Here is a 17,531-nt window from a genome sequence, read left to right on the forward strand (position 1 = left end):
AGCTGATCTCCAAACTTATTTCCCCTTCTTCCTGGGAACATAGCCTGTTGCCTAGACTCCTTTACATGGAGGAATGGCCACATGACGGAATTCTAGCCAATGAAACAGGCTCAACCCAGAAAAACCTCCCTTGTGCCATCCGTAATGCTTTTTTCTCTTTCAGTTGTCTGGAATGGTGCTGAGACCTAGGGCGACTTTGGGAATCAGGTTTTGACCTGAGTCACCTGGAGGGGAACTACTGTGTGAGACTCATGTGGGCAGGGACTTTATTGTGTTTAGCCACCAGAATTTTGTGGCGTATCTATTTTAGCAGCTTTGTTAACTATTACAATATCCTTTTGACATCATATTAGCTCTTCAAAACAAAGCAAAACTCTCTGTCTCTGCTGGTCTCCTTCAGACGTTGGATCAACATCTTTGCCTGGTAATTCATACTTGGGCCTTGTTCAACCTCTTTGGCCTCAGCTCCAGTGGCTGGAGTCTTAAACAGCTCCCCAGACACATGCCACCTAGATGTGCCCCTTTCCTCTGCTTCTCTGCTGTCAAAACACTTATCTCTGACCAGCTCAGCTCCTCCTGCCAGGTTTCTTCACTCCTTCCTGGACTTTTGCTGATATTTACCTAGCTGCAATGCACACATTTGACCTGGTATCCATCTGCCTTCCTATCCTATGTCCTCTCATTCCTCCCTGTGTCCCCAGTGCCCAGCTCTGGGATGTCTATGGAATAAAAGTTTGCAAGATCCTTACTTCCAGCCCTGCCCTCCTGTAGTCCATTTTCCAAAGAAGGAGAAACCAGTTAGTTTAAGATGCAAATCAAGCAAGTCATCCTGAGGTAGGAGATAGATGGGCCCCTGGGCCAGACAGCTGGTGTTTGTCAAGTGGAGTGAAACTGAAGCTTTGTCCACTCCAAGGACAAAGCTAGTGGCAGAAGCTGAGCTCTGCTGAAGTAAAGAGATAAGATGACCACTCCTGAGGTCAAGGAAAACTTCCCTGTCTGCACATCTGCAGGAAGGCTCCTTAGGGTTCAAAAAGGGAGGGGGTGCCACCCCATAATAAGTGTGGACATACCCTCACAGGTCTCTGCGGTGGGATCCATTTTAGCAAAAAGATGTGCACGCATGTTGGGGATGTCCTAGGACTGGTCAGGTGTGAAAAAAGAAACAAGATAATTGGCCAAGGGACTTCCCTGGTGGCGCAGTGGTTAAGAATCCGCTTTACAATGCAGGGGACATGGGTTCGAGCCCTGGTCTGGGAAGATCCCACATGCCTCGGAGGAACTAAGCCCATGAGCCACAACTACTGAGCCTGCATGCCACAACTACTGAAGCCCGCGCGCCTAGAGCCCGTGCTCCACAACAAGAGAAGCCACCGCAATGAGAAGCCCGCGCACCACAACGAAGAGTAGCCCCCGCTCGCTGCAACTAGAGAAAGCCCGCGCGCAGCAACGAAGACCCAACCCAACCAAAAATAAATTCATTAAAAAATATATATAATTGGCCAAATGTAAACAAAGACCTGGAAGAACTCTCCTGTATGAGAGACTTAAATCACCTCTTTATTGCGCTCCTCCTCATTAGAGAGGACGCCCATACCCTTTCTCTCTGGGTGTGTATTTCTGCCTAACTTCTGACTTACATAAATAAACTGCTTCTCTGTGTGTTCTCCCATACAGTTGTGCTGTGTCTCTAATAATAAACTTTGTACCTGATTTTACAGTTTTTGCCTCTTTGAACCATTCTTGCTTTCAAACGGGGGAAGGAGCCAGGGCCACCTTGCTTCTAGCCTCTAGCCCCTGGTGGTCTAGCAGCTAGGATTTCTGGTTTTCATCTAGGCTACCCAGGTTCAATTCCTGGGCAGGGAACTAAAAATCTCTGCTCAGGACCACTCACTGCAGTCTCTCTCAGATCTATCCTTCCCTTCCAAACCCCTCACCACTGCCTCTAAAATCCTTCCACCTCTGGCCCTGCCCACCTCTCTCACCTCACCTCCCAACCCTCTCCCCCTTGTTCACTGGCCTCCAGTTTTTCCCTTTCTGCAACACAACTCAGGTGTCCCATCTCAAGGCCTTGCCCTTGCTGTTCCTCCCCCTGCAATGCTTCCCGTAGTCACAGGACCTTAACAATTCAGGTCTCACGTGTCAATTCCTGACCAAGGGATTTAAAAGCAGTGCCCTCCGCCCCAACTACCTCTTCACCCTATTCATTTCCTTCACATCCCTTATCACAATCTGAAATTACCTCGTGTTTGGTTTAAGGTTGGCCTCTCCCACTAGAGTGTAAGCCCCCTGAAGTCAGGGCCAGGGTCGCTTCGGTTCTTGCCTGTACACATTAAGGGTTCAGGCACACAGTAGGGGTTCAGCCAACGTGCGGTGAACTCGCCCGATCCTGACATTCTACACCCGCGGCGCGCCACGCGTGTGGTGCAGCGCCGGGCCCGCAGGAGGATCAACCTCGGTCACCACCCGCCCCCTCCGCGGGCGCGCGCGTATTGCGGCGAGCGGCCAAGCCGCAGCTTCGCCTGGGGCGAGGGGAAGGCGCGGGTACGCCCCCGGGCCCCGCCCCACGCCTGCCCATTGGCGGCCGCGCCGGGGGCAAGGAGAGGTGGCGCACGCAAGCTGCCCGCCCGGCCGTCCTTCCAGTTCAAGCCGCCAGGGCTCCGCTCGGCACTCCAGCTCGATCCTCGGTATGTTGCGCGCAGTTGTGCTCGCCGCCGCCCGGCCCTGGCAGGGCCGCCGGCTGCTGTCGGCCGCCGCCACCCCGGCCGTGCCGGCCCCCAACCAGCAGCCCGAGGTCTTCTACAACAAGGTGAGGCCGCCCCAGCGCTTTGTTCTCTGGGGACGGAGGCCGCCGGGTGGGGAGGGACTGGATCTCTTCGGGCCTCAGTTTATCCAGCTGGGACTCGAGGGGTTTGCTGCAGTTGCTGTTTCCGCACCCCTTCCCTTCCCTGCCTGCGAGCAGTTTGGCCCCTTCGCCGCCCCTGACACCTCGGTTCCATTACCCAGCTGTGACTTTGGCCACTTATTTGTCTTGTCTGGCCGCTGCCCGTTTTCCGGGTTCCATCCCCCGCCCCCTCCCCCACCCCCTCCCCCACCCCCAGTCGTCCTCGGCTTTCGGGCCTTAGTTGTCCTGTGTCTGCGCAGAGTCTTCACGACATCACCCACCCAGAGGACATGTCCATTTACGACCCTCTTTGCAGGAACAGTTTTGTCTTTTCGTAGTCTTTTATCCCTTGACTCGTGCTCTCGTCCAAGAACGTCCAAAAGGAAAAACAAAAAGGAGTACTTTTCAGCTAAGGTTCACCAGTTCGCCAAGGGAGAGGCCAAGGCCACGGGCCGGCCGCTCGGCCTTCTGGCACTTCCACTGCTGGGAACTGGGAAAGGGTGGAGACCTTCGCTACAACAGCGCAATCCCCAAATGGTGTCTGTACCTTCCAAGGATCTTTCTTTGGTCAAAGAAAGGAGGGACTTTCCAGGATAACATTGACTCCCAGTAGCTGATTTCTTGCTCAACCAGGACTTGGGAATATTTTCTCTTTTGATCTTTGAGTTTGGGTAAAGTGCTGAAAGTCACAGAGAAGGAAATTGGTTATGAGAGTCCATTTTGTTTGTGCAAGAAGTGTAGTTGCTGCCCTTCTCTGAGCTTCAACTTCTATAAAGTGGGAAGGGGTCAGAGGGTGAGCACAGGGGTTCATACACCACGTGGGCACTTAACAGGAGTAACAGCTCATATTCTCTGTGCACCTCCTTTGCACCTGTCACCAGTCTAACCATTTACCTGTTGTGCCGTTTAATCCTTAAACAGCCCGGTGAGGTAGGTACTGTGATTATCTCCATTTTACAGATGAAGAGACTGAGTTACAAAGAGGTTTAGTGAGTTACCCAAAGACTCAAGTCAGCGGCAGAGTTGGGGTTCACATCTAGGCTCCCAAGAGTAAGCCGATAACCAGAATCTTCCATGGTACTATTGTTGCAACTCTGGGTGGGAATAAAGGGGTCACTGCTGATTTAGGATGCTGTAGAGACGGCCCCTGGCTGGCTGCTTTCAACAGGGGACCTGCTTGTCTGGTCAGGAGCTCGGCTGCAAATCTGCACAGAGACAGTGGGTAAAGGCACATCTGTGTGATTTAAAGGGTGTTACAAGTGGTCATTTGCAAGGGAATAAAAACAAAAGATAAAATAAGATGCCCTTTGCATAACACAAGCCAAAAAGGCAGCAGCTGCTGCTCCTTAGGCTGCTTAAGGAGGAGTTCATGCTTGAAAGACTTGAACATCAAGCAGAAGTATCCTCAAGGGAAAGGCAGCAGCATCACAAGCCTTTGTGGCCACAGGATCTAATTAAGATCATCCTCCTTTGTGCTCATGTGGAGGTGAGGAAACAGGGTCCAAACGTGCACACAGCCCTGGTAGATAGCACGAGTCCTGGTCTCTAGATTTAGTTCATAAGGTAAGTTGGAGCAGAGTGAAATCTTCCTGCAGCTGCTTTTCTTTATCAGATTTTTTTGAGATCATAAAAGTAACCCTTGGACTTACCTGGCGGTCCAGTGGTTAAGACTCCATGCTTCCACTGCAGGGGGCCCTTGGTTCGATCTAAGATCCCACAGGCCACGCAGTGCAAGAGAAAAAAAAAATGAATGCTATTAAAAAAAAAAAAGGAACCCTTGCTCACTGTATACAAATGCAGAAGTAAAACTTCCCGAATACCCCGTTGCACTCCCTTCAAGAGCACTGTTAACTGGTAGGTCTGTGATCTTGCAGACTTTTTCTTTGCATCTGTGTGTGTGTGAGAGCATGGACAAGTGAGCATGCACCAGGTTTTTTTGTTTTTACTTAAATGAGATCCTGGCACTTACTGTTCTGAAGCTGTCTCATTGAACACTGTATCTGGATTGTCCTCCTAAACCAGCACATTCAGATCTTATTTATTCTTCCCAGGGGTTGCAAAGCAATATACATGAGCAATCCCCACTCTGCTGGAACAGGCCCCTTTTAAAGCTTCCTGGGCCATTTTCAGTGTTGAGTTGTTGCAATACCTGATGGCAAGAATGCCAAGGTCTAATCCTAACATTTTGAGTCTCTTACCAGGGGCTCTAGGTACAAACTAGATCATATGCCTGGACATTTCCCTGGGGATTATTGATTCCTTGATGTTCAGTGAACTGTTCTGGAGTCTGGAGTTTCCCCAGAAGGAGCTGTTCCAGGCTTTGAAGTTACTTCTGTAGGCGCTGGATTTTCTCACCCAAGGGTATTTGGGGGAATGTTGCATTTCAAGCTTTTTGGGTCTCTCCTTGAAGAGGGGGTGGCACAGGCAATAGGTCTTTTCCTTCCCACCTCTATTTCATAACCAGAAGAGTCTATAGAGTGGGGTGGTTTGGTCAACCTTCCTGGGATCCTCCTGCCTCTACTTGTCCTGGGTGGAGCTACAGGGTTGGGGGAACTTCTTTGTTGGGTTAGGGAGATTACAGGACAAGTTCCTCCCCCACTCACCAGCAGGGACCTGTATGGGGAGCTGATGATGGCCAGGCTTCATGAAGATCAACATTTCTCAGCCTTGGTGGGTTTCAGGGACACAGCTCTGTCAAGGAAACTGATTTTCATTTTTCATTCCTTTTTTCTTCCCTGACTTGGAGAGTAATTAAGATCTGGAAAGACAACTCAAAGGAAAACTCAAGGGAGTGTGGTTTCAGCAGAGTAATTCCTCTGGATGAGGTGTGACTAATACTTTTCATCTTCAGCATCACCAGTTCATGTTGGTTGATAATAATAATGAAGATGAGAAAAATCACTGGACACTATTTCACTCTCTGGACTCAGGCTGCCTGTCACTCAGTAACATCAATCCGGGCAGGTTCACTCATTCAAAAGACACCTCAGCACCCCCAATTCCAACCAACAAAACAGGCTAGAATCCCTGATCATGGGAAGCTTGCATCCTGGAAGACAAGCGAAATCCATAGTATGGAGCAAGCTGATTGATCGGTGCTATGGAGAAAAATAAGGCAAGGAAGGAGGGATATGGAGGGTGGTACAATTACTTAACTCTGTACCTTAGCTGCTACATCTGTAAAATGGGGTAAAAATCCCGTCTACATCATATGGTTGCTGTCAGGATAAAAGGGAGGCATCCTTGCACAGTCCTTAGCAAGTGCCTGGCTCATGGCTTCTTGCACCTCCGTATTTACTGCAGCCTTAAATAGGAGATAACAGTGATGCTGTTGAGCTTACAATATATTGGTGATATAACTCCATTTTATGCGGGCACTGTTGTTAGTTGTAATTTGTTTCCTGGAGGGCTGCGCTAGGTTGCAGTAAAGTTCAATGGGAGTTTGGGGTGAATTAAATTTGTGTCTTGGGAATTCCCTGGCAGTCCAGTGGTTAGTTCTCTGCGCTTTCACTGCGAGGGTTCAATCCCTGGTCGGGGAACTAAGATCCTGCAAGCTGCGCCTTGTGGCCAGGAAAAAAAAAAAAAAATTTGTGTCTCTATTCTTAACCTCTTGACCACAACATTCAGGAACTAAAGAGAAAACTGACAAAAAGAGAATTAAAAAAGGATCTCCTTATATAGAATTTTCTGATTCCAATAGTAATACATCCTCAGTACAAAAAGTCAAGCATTACAGAAGTATGTGAGGTGGAAACTCACTGGACATATACATAGGCACATATAGATGTTCATTGATGCATATTAGCAAAAACCAAGAAATAAGCCAGCCTGCCTTCCATGGGGAAATAGATGAACAACATATGTTACAGCTATAGGAAAGAATAATTCTGTGCACGCAGTAGTTAAAGGAATTAGCTGGAGCTGTATGAATAATGGATCTCAAAAACAATGTTTCAAGAGGGGAAAATGTCTAGCACTCTGAGTGATGTGAAACTAATTAAAATTATCAAAACAGACTTTCTATCAAATGTGGATAAACATAGCTCCATATAAATGGCTGAAAATGTCCTGGAAGGAAAACGCTCCTTGGCGTGAGGGCAGGGCTGCATAGGGAATCTGCTTGTGGGCAGTGATTCAAGGGGACTTTAAATGTTTTATTTCTTTAAAAATAAGTGGCCTATAAGCTAATATAAAAACGAAAAAGGAAAGAAAAACAGTCCTCTGATATCCCACCCCTGCAGATAATCACTGCTAACAGGTGGTATATGCAGAATAGGAGTTTGATTTATCTTGTTTTCCTTGAGAGATTCTTATGGAATGAGCCAAAACCTGGGTTGGGCTAAGCAGTGGTTTGGAATGGCTGTGTGCTGAATGAGTCAAGTGACATATCTCCACACTGATCACGTTGCTTTTATTGCTTGTTAAGGAGTTTTAAGATCCTTTGTAGAAATAATAGAAAGTCCAGGAATGTGAGACCAAAGGCCCTGGGGGATGAGGAGAGAATGTTCAGGGAGACATTCTGGGGGAGGTGGCTGCCCTTGGCCTTAATCCCAAACTAATCCCGAGGTACCTAAATGATTGGATAAGTGTGAATGTGGGTGGCATTCCATGTTTATCCTGAACTTCTCTCCTTATGATCTGTTTTCTCTTAGACATAAATTACCCAACTGCCACTGAAAAAGCAGTTGCCAGCAGGATTCACCCCAAGATAGAAAGCCACAGCATTTCCTCACTCCTTAGGGAAAATAACATGTTCCAGGGGTGTAGATTTCCTAGGTAACAGATCTCTAATTCTTTCATGCATCAAAGCTTGAAAATAAAGTCTTTCTAGAATGGGTCCTGCGTCTGTAAATTGGAGCTGCTGAATGGCATTTAACCTTTTTTGGCGACCTTGGGCAGATTATGACTGTCCATTGCCATGGGGTGGAGGTGGCACTAGAATATCACTCTGTCCTCGCTTTGGTTAAGACTCCTCTCCAGGGTCCTGCAGTCCTGCTCCCAGCTCTACTGTCCCTGCCCCAGCTTCTCACCCCTCCCCACAAGTTTCTGTTTGCAGTTCCTAATCCGCAGGGGCCTGGAATAGAAGATACCCGAGGAAGCCACGGATCATGTTATCCTCCAACTCAGTAATTCTAAATATGGTAACCTGCCCCAGCTTTGCAAAGATGCATGTCTAAAGATGTTTGCTGCAGCAGCACTGTCAGGAATACAGGCAGACCTCATTTTATTGTGCTGTGCATTATTGCACTTTGTAGATACTGCGTTTTTTACAAATTGAAGGTTTGTGGCAACCCTGCATTGGGCGAGTCTATTGGCGCCATTTTCCCAACAGCATTTGCTCACTTCCTGTCTCTCTGTCACATTTTAGTAATTCTCACCATATTTCAAATCCTCCACCAGCAAAAAGATTACGACTTGCTGAAGGCTTGGAGGATAATTGGCACTTTTTAGCAATAAAGTTTTTTTTTTAATTTTGTTTATTTATTTATCTATTTTTGGCTGCATTGGGTCTTTGTTGCTGCGCACAGGCTTTCTCTAGTTGCGGCGAGCGGGGGCTACTCTTCATTGCGGGGGCTTCTCTTGTTGTGCAGCACAGGCTCTAGGCGCGTGGGCTTCAGTAGTTGTAGCACGTAGGCTCAGTAGTTGTGGCTCACAGGCTCTAGGCGCAGGCTCAGTAGTTGGGGCGCACGGGCTTAGTTGCTCTGTGGCATGTGGGATCTTCCCGGACCAGGGCTTGAACCCATGTCCCCTGCATTCGCAGGCAGATTCTTAACCACTCTGCCACCAGGGAAGCCCCAGCAATGAAGTATTTTTAAATTCAGGTATGCACATCGATTTTTTTTTTTTTTTGGACCTTTCTGGCATTTTTTTCCCAAATTTTTTAAAAAATATTTATTTATTTATTTATTTATGGCTGTGTTGGGTCTTCATTAATTAATTAATTAATTAATTTTTGGCTGTGTTGGGTCTTCCGTTTCTGTGCGAGGGCTTTCTCTAGTTGCGGCGAGTGGGGGCCACTCTTCATCGCGGTGCGCGGGCCTCTCTCTGTCGTGGCCTCTCTTTTTGCGGAGCACAGGCTCCAGAGGCGCAGGCTCAGTAGTTGTGGCTCACGGGCCTAGTTGCTCCGCGGCATGTGGGATCTTCCCAGATCAGGGCTCGAACCCGTGTCCCCTGCATTGGCAGGCAGATTCTCAACCACTGCGCCACATCGATTTTTATAGATATCATGCTATTGCACCCTTAATAGACTGTGGTATAATGTAAACATAACTTTCATATGCACTGGGAAACCAAAAGATTCATGTGACTCCCTTTATTGCAATACTTTATTGCGATGGTCTGGACTGAACCCAAAATATCTCTGAGGTCTGCTTGCAGTGAAAACGTTTCCTAAAAGCGCATTTGTAGGACATGATTAAATAAATTGCGGTCCGTTAGTTTTGAAGATTGCTATGTTGCTTAAAATAATGAGGCAGATATGCCTGTGGAATAACGTCCAAGATAAACTTACTCATAAAAGCAAGTTACAGAATAAAAGTCCATGATTGGACTTCCCTGGTGGTGCAGTGGTTAAGAATCCACCTGCCAGTGCAGGGGACACAGGTTCAATCCCTGGTGTGGGACGATCCCACATGCGCGGAGCAACTAAGCCCGCGTTCCACAACTACTGAGCCCGCGTGCTGCAACTACTGAAGCTTGAGCGCCTAGAGCCTGTGCTCTGCAACAAGAGAAGCCACCCCAATGAGAAGCCCGCGCACCGCAACGGAGAGTAGCCCTCGCTCACCGCAACTAGAGAAAGCCCGTGTGCAGCAATGAAGACCCTACACAGGCAAAAATAAATAAATTTATTAAAAAAAAAAAAAGTCCATGATCCCCACTGAGAATGGACACTCCCCACATCTGTCCCATTCCCTCCAGGACCCCAGCACCAGTGCAGGTCCTGGCACACAGCAGGTGCAGAACCCAGAGCCCCGCTCTGCTCTCCCCCACCCTCACTCTGCAGCCATGGGGCCCTTTTGGTTCCTCGTGTCCCCAAGCCCCTGCCTCAGGCAGCCCCTCTGGTCCTCACTGTTGCCTGTTTGTTTCTGCTTCTCTCTTCATTTGCTTGTTGATCATGTCTCTCCTCCCGGGACTTTGGTTCAACAAGCCAGGACTTGGCTGTTTCACTCAGTGCCCAGCATGGCAATGGCACTTGGTTAACACTTAACCACTGCATGGATGAGTGAATCCAACTTTTATAAAATGCAGTGAGATGTATTTATTAAAATGTAGAGAAAATAGAGCATTTTGATGGAAAAGCTCTATGAGTTTTGCCAGCAGTCCAGATTCAAAGTGTCAACTTCTGATGCCATGAGGCTGTCTGTCTCTCTGCTTCTAGAAACTAATGGGGAAGTGTGAGCCTGGTAGGACCCCCTCCCAGGGTGAGTGAGTTAACATGTTATCTAAGTTAGGCGTTGGGTTTCTGGCCGAGAGGTTATGAAGCATTCGGCCTAGAGTCCACTCTTGTGTTTATTCAAGATAAGTCACTATGAAACTCTCCTCACTTGAAGCAGAACTTTGGCAGAGGCTCAGTATGAGAACGGTTCTCACCCTAGCTCCCCCTCCCCAAGGAGGGCACCACTAAAGTCTGGCTGTAGGAGAAAGGAAGTGGGAACTCTAAACAGAAGGAAGATTCCAGGTTCCTGCAAACCCCAGCTTATCCTATTAGTTAGAAGGGAGGATGGACTGTTGAAAATTCAACAGTGGAGAGTGACTCAACAAATCCAGGGCATTGAGAGGCAGACAGGGGCCAGGGAGTGGTCCTTCCAGGGTCCTAGACTAAGATCAGGGGATGGTGTGGGCCCCGCCCAGTGAGAAAGGGGTGAGGACCTGGGGAGTTTAACCAGACTGGCCCACTCTCCGCTTCATACTTCCTGATCTTTGTAAAATAACAACGAAAACTTTTTCAGGATAAACTAATTTAGTATGCTGCTGTGCAGGTATCTGGAGTAATGTACTGACTGTGGTGGTGAGACACACTGTGTGTGGGGTCCTGGCTTAGGAGCTTACACCCCTCGTTGAATATAGTCCTCACATTTAAGCCCCCGGATGTGTCATCCCCAGAAACTGATGAAGCATCTGGAAATGAAGGGATTGGCCCCAAGGTCACAGGTTGTGAGGGGTAGAGCCAAGATTCAAACACATGTCTGTCTGGCTTAGAGGCTGGTGCTTTTTATAGCACCCATAATAAAAACTCAAAATCAAACTTGCAGCAGGGCAGTTAAGTAAACCATAAAGATGGAGATTAGGAAACAAGAGTTCTGACCTCCTCAAAGGCAGACATGGGCTCTGACTGGAGTCTGGAGTTGGGGGGAAGAACTGGGCAAAGAGCACAGGCCTTGGAGTTCTGAAGACCTGGGTTCAAATTCGGGCTCTGCTCTCACTGCTGTGTGACCTTGAGCAGGTGGCTTGACCTCTCTGTGCCTCAGTGTCCCCCAACTGTAGAGAGGATGCAGCTCACCTAGGTTTGCTATGAGGTTTAAATGGGAATGATCCAGTAATGGAAAGCTTGTGGTACAGGGGCTGCCGCATAATGAGTAGTCAGGAACAGTCAATAGCCATTTCCATGACATGCAGGTGATGGGTAGAACATTCACATGGTACCAGGTGCTGACATCTTGGTCAGCAGAAGGGAACATTACAAGGCCAGCCAGGCTCACCCCCACCCACTGCGGCCTGCCTCTCTCTGTAGCTGACCTCCTCCTTAAAGTGCTTCAGTGAATCGGTGGGTGTGAGGCTGTGAAACCTGAGCCTGCACTCAGGGTGGCAATGGGAACAGATGTTTGGAGTGGTCACGGGCTGTGTGCCAGGCTCTCCTCCTTCCTCCACGGGTTTTATCTCTGCTCCTCCCCATGGGCTTCATTCTCCTCCAAGTTCACCAGGAGGCGAGGCCGATTCTCAGAGAGGGGGGAGCATGTGGGGAGGGTGTGGCCCAGTCCAGCTTGAACTCGGGTCCACCTGGTTTCCAGCCTGAACTCTTTCTGCTACACCTGTTCCCTCCACTGGAAACTACCTGTTGCCTGCTTCCCAGCTCTCTTGCAGGAAGAAACAGAGGTGTCTTTTCCCTTCAAATTGATGATCAGCCACCTAATGTGAACCCACACACATTTCCAAAGAACCTGGCTGAGTGACTGCAGACAACTTCCCAGGTCCTAAGCCAGGGCCAGGCCATGTTGGGATGCTGGGGCCCAGGAGAGCCCTTGGGGAAGGAAGGCAGAGTGGCCTTGGACGGGTGTCCTTGCCTTCACCCCACCTGTGACCTTTGCCCCAGCCTTGGTTAAAGTGACTGAAGTGACCTCAGCCCCCTTCTGGAAAGACCAGTTTCCCCAGCCTCAGGGGACAGCTTGCTGGGAGACTTCTGCTCTGTGCTCCCCTGAGGGTTTCACAGGACCTGCCCTCCTCTCTGACCCCATCTCCTAGCACTTCCTTCCTGGTTCACCAGTAACTCTGGCCGCCTTTGTTTTTTCTCAAACACACCAGACTTATTCCTGCCCCAGGGCCTTTGCACTTGCTGTTCCTGCTGCCTGGATTGCTCATCCTCCCATTCTTCCCATGGCTGGCTCCTTTTCATCAGTCAGGGCTCAAGTCAAATGTCTGCTCTTCAGAGAAACCCTCCCTGACCATCCCAGCTAGAGTTCTCTGTCTTCCTCCACTTTAGTACTCTCTATGGATCCTGTTCTTCTCCTTTGCACTTATGACTGCAGTCTGAGATTGCCTTGTATATTTGATTGCTTCTTTATTTTTTGTGCCTACCAGAACGCCAGCTCCATGAGAGAAAAGTTCCTCACTGAGTTTGGTTCCCACTGTGTCCTCAGCCCTAGAACCATGCCTGGCTCATTGCAGGTGTTCACAAAATATTTACTGAATGGATGAAAGAATAATCTAACTTGGTTCTCATAACAACCCTACTACAGTAGTGTGGTAGAGGAACAGTGGTTGCTAATTCTTCGTTGCTCCTCCCAGGCTCTCCTCCCTCCCTGTGAATCTGGACTGGGCCTGTGACTCATGCTGACCAATGGAATTTGGTGGCAGAAATAAGGCCATGTGACTTCTGAAGCTAAATCTTAAGAAGCCTTTCAGCTTCTGCCTGGTGTCTTGGAACACTCTCTAGGGAAGCCAGCTGTCATGTGAGAGGTCTGACTAGCCTGAGTCTGCCATACAGTCAGGAAGCTCAAGCAACCATGTGGTGCCAGACATATGAGTGAAGAAAGTATCTTGCACCTGCAGCCCCAGGTGCCCTCGCTCTGCAACCACGTGACCAAGCCCTGCCCAGCTGAGCCTAATCAATGGACACAACTGTGAGAGATAATAATAAATCACTTTAAGCTACCAAATGTTGAGGTGATGTAACACAGCAGTAGATACAGATTACTGATAAGAAAGGAACATAGTCTCCATTTTTCAGGTCAAAGAAACCAGGGCATTGAAAGGTCAAATGACTTACCCACAGTACTTGGCAGAGTGGGTGCTCCAGCTTGGATTGTCTCCAAGGCCTGTGCTTTTAACTTCTAGGCCACATCCCTCTGAAGCTAATTCCTACTTGTTCTTCCTGATTTTTTTTTTTTTTTTAAACATGGCTGGTGGTCAGTATCAGGTTGAGAGTTGGTCCTGAGGACTTTCTTCCTTCTCATTGTAGATCTTCATAAACAATGAGTGGCATGATTCTGTCAGCAAGAGAACTTTCCCCACCATCAATCCATCCACTGGGGATGTCATCTGTCATGTAGCTGAAGGGGACAAGGTGAGATATGGTAACTTAACCTCAGGGCAGGGCTGAGTGGGTTGGGGGTGCACAAGGATGGTTTCATTCTCTAACATGTTTTTTTATGGTTGAAACTTTGTGTGTATTACTTTCATAACTAAAAATGCCAATTAAACTTTTTGAGTTAAGTGAAACCACAGAAACTCTTCCTTGCAGGTAAAAGTGCTAGATTGTACCCAGGTTCAAGAATTCATACAGTTGTGCAAAGAAGATGTGGCACATAAATACAGTGGAATATTACTCTGCCATAAAAAGAAACGAAATTGAGTTATTTGTAGTGAGGTGGATGGACCTAGAGTCTGTCATACAGAGTAAAGTGAGAGAAAAACAAATACCGTATGCTAATGCATATATATGGAATCTAAAAAAAAAAAGTACTGATGAACCTAGTGGCAGGGCAGGAATAAAGACGTAGACAGACGTAGAGAATGGACTTGAGGACACAGCGGGTGAGGGGTGAAGTGAGAGTAGCATCGACATATATACACGACCAAATGTAAAATAGATAGCTAGTGGAAAGCAGCAGCATAGCACAGGGAGATCAGCTCCGTGCTTTGGGACAACCTAGAGGGGTGGGATAGGGAGGGTGGGAGGGAGGCTCGAGAGGGAGGGGATATAGGGATGTATGTGTGCATGTGGCTGATTCACTTTGTTGTGCCACGGAGGCTAGCACAGTATTGTGAAGCAGTTATACACCAATAAAGATCTATTAAAAATAAAATATAAAAAAATTCATACAGTTGCAGAATTGTAGACTTGGAATTTAATTTGAGAACATCTAATCCAATCTCTCCATTTCAGACCTGGAAGTTGAAGGTCAGAGAAGGGAAGTACGCAGCTAGATGGAAATCTTCAGCAGAATTCAGGTCTCCTGAGATCTAGCTATGGTGTCTGTAGTATATTTTGATTTAATTATGTATACCCATAGTAATGAAAAAACAGTAATACTAATTTGAAAGTTAAAAATTAGACTTTCAGTAAAAAACATTTCATTTATTAAAATAGAAAAAGCATTAAAAATAATTCAAGAATGCCTCCTGTCCTCTGCTTTAAAACAGTCTTCTATATGCACATTTAAGGCCTTTCTCCCTTTGCTAAAAGAAAGTGTGACTACTTTTCTGGCTCATAGGGTAGTCTAATGGTAAATGTATTTAATATTAATGAAAACCATGCTCCCTACCTCCTGATACACATCTCCCTATATGGAAAATGCTAGCTGTGTTGATTTTATTGCTTTCCCAAGGAGAGGGAAGCTGGTTAAACCTGCATTAGTTGGAGACTGCCAGTCATCTCAGAAGGAATGGTTAATTTCACTGGGCTTGTTTTGAAAGGAAGAGGGGAAAAATGGCCAGTTTCTAAGTGCTGATCCCTGAGTGCCTCTCCCTACGTTAACTCTTTGGGGGATTTTGAAATGGAAATCCAGAAATGGAAACCATCAGGATCCTCATTCCCACCATGACTGCTGGGAAGGAGAGAAGCCCAGTCATTTAATTCTGAAGCTGGTCAAACAGAGCCCTTTTGAGGCTGGGAGGAACTGTTTGGGGCAGTTTCCACACAGGCATTGATTGAAGCTCCTGTGGGCACGTTCGGCAGCGGGGCAGGAGGCATTTGGAGGTGGTTATTGCTGAGAAGGCCTGAAGTACCTCGGTGGGTTTTTTCCAGGAAGACGTGGACAGGGCAGTGAAGGCTGCCCGGGCTGCATTCCAGCTGGGCTCGCCCTGGCGCCGCATGGATGCGTCCAAAAGGGGCTGGCTGCTGAACCGCCTGGCTGATCTCATTGAGCGGGACCGGACCTACCTGGCAGTAAGTTCTCCGCCCCCTCCCCTCTCATCCCACATGGCGAATGGACATCCCACGATAGCCAGGAAAGGATTGCCTTGCTGACAAGTAACTGGCCAGAATGGCGTAGGCTGGACACCTTTGGGGTACCCTCCTGTGCCAACCTGGGAAGCCTCTTAGTGTTTCCCTTGATGCAGTGGGTTTGGCTAAGAAAGGAGGAGACTGGGGTGGGGAGGGGGCTATGATGGGGAAGCCTTCCTGGAGAGAGACCCCCCAGAGGGATGGACACCTCTCCCAGACCCTCTCTGTGTGGTGGGCCTCCTCCCCGTCTGCAAGAGGCAGAAGAAACCAGGAGGCAATACCCTCTCCTCCCCCAGTCCATACTGCACATAGCAGCCAGAGTGAAGCTTCTAGAAGGCAAATTATACCATGGCACTCTGCTCTTAAGCCTTCCATCGCATCCTGTGTCCTTAGGATAAAGCCCTGTTCCCTCAACATGATCTACTAGGCCTTCCCTGATCTGGCTCTATCTCCCAACTATGGCTCTCACACACACAGCTCAACTCAGCAGCTTTCCCTCAGCTCCTTCACTGCCAAGCTTTGGGCCTTTGCACATGCTGTTTCCTCTGCCCAGGGTACTCTTCCCTTTGTCACCATTCATACCTTCCCCTTTGCCTCGTTCCTCCTACATATCCTTCAGGTTTCAGCCTAAAGGGTGCTTCTCAGGCTGGAGTTTCTCCAACTGGGTTGGGCACTTTCTAACACTCTTAACACTTGTGACTAATTCATGTCATTATTTGCTGGGTTTTTGCTCTTTTTTTTTTTTTTTAAACGTCTTTATTGGAGTATAATTGCTTTACAAAGGCTTTTTGTTCTATAAGCTCCATGATCGCCTCTGTATGCCTAGCACCTGGATCCGCCATAGAGTAGAAGCTTGAAAAAAATGTCAGTGAAATGATTGAATGAGAAGTTGGTGCATCCTTCCTCCCATCCCCTTCCTCTTGCTCCCTGCCATTGAAGAGGCCCAGAAATGCCTCAGAATTCAGCACAAAGGGGCCACCAGCCCTTCTCAGACCATGCTGAGCCTCAATGCTGTTCGTCACCCGATTTGCTGGTTCATTCCTGTGCCCGCCTGTCCGTGTTGATCTTTTTCTCTTTGCTCAGGCCTTGGAGACCCTGGACAACGGCAAGCCCTATGTCATTTCCTACCTGGTGGATTTGGACATGGTTCTCAGATGTCTCCGGTATGGGCTCAGGCTTCCTGTTCTTTGTTTTGGCCGTGCCACAGGGGAGGGAGTGTTGCTGGAGGGGTGGAAACAGAACAGTGTAAAAGGATCACAGGAGTGGGAGAAACTATTCTAGTTAGACTCCATCTCCTGGGAATCATCCCTCAATACAAAACTGTAATTGACTCATACACATTTTCTCTTTCAGTTTTGGTAATTTATATGTTAGTTGGAATTTGTCCATTTCTTCTAGGTTATCTAATTTGTTGACTACAGTTGCACATAGTAATCTTTTATAATCGTTTTTATCTCGTTTTTATAATTATAATGTCCCCACTTCCATTTCTGATTTTAGTTATTTGTGCTTCTCCCTTTTTTCCTTAGTCTGGCTAAAGGTTTGTCAATTTAGTGAATGTTTTCAAAGAACCAGCTTGTGGATTTGTTGATTCTCTCTGTTGTTTTTCTGTTTTTCATTTCACCTATCTCTGCTCTGATCTTCATTATTTGCTTCCTCTTGCTAGCTTTGGGTTTAGTTTAATCATAAACGTTTTAATAACCAAGAAATAAAAGATGAGGAATAAGAGCTTTGCCAGAGCCCTTGGGTCATAGGTAACAGGAACTCACTCAGCCTAACTTGGGCAACTGTGGAGAGTGAGGGGTCTGAAATCCAGAAGGCCATTGAGTCTAACTGCTGCCTACTTGCTTCCTTCTTCTCTCAACTACGCTGGCCTCTCCTGGGGCCAGTCTGCATGTTGGAACCTGGTTGCTCACACCTGGGCTGGCTGCTGTATGAGTGATTCCAGCCAGACTAAGCTGCAGTCCCTTAGTCCTCGTGCCAAATTCC

General features: G+C 47.8%; 1 protein-coding gene across 1 annotated transcript in view; it reads left to right on the plus strand.

Annotated features, from left to right (window-relative positions):
* Window positions 1-2,617: 2,617 nt before the first annotated feature.
* Window positions 2,618-17,531, plus strand: part of ALDH2 (aldehyde dehydrogenase 2 family member) — a 29,551-nt gene continuing 14,637 nt past the window's right edge. Inside the window, exons 1-4 of the mRNA XM_082353691.1 lie at window positions 2,618-2,806; window positions 13,557-13,661; window positions 15,345-15,485; window positions 16,626-16,705. Coding sequence (XP_082209817.1) covers window positions 2,687-2,806; window positions 13,557-13,661; window positions 15,345-15,485; window positions 16,626-16,705 — 446 coding nt within the window. The 5' untranslated portion in view covers window positions 2,618-2,686. The remainder of the gene's footprint in view (window positions 2,807-13,556; window positions 13,662-15,344; window positions 15,486-16,625; window positions 16,706-17,531) is intronic.

This window comes from Balaenoptera borealis (genome assembly GCF_965194805.1).
Source record: "Balaenoptera borealis genome assembly, chromosome: 14".
Classification (NCBI taxonomy): Eukaryota; Metazoa; Chordata; class Mammalia; order Artiodactyla; family Balaenopteridae; genus Balaenoptera; species Balaenoptera borealis.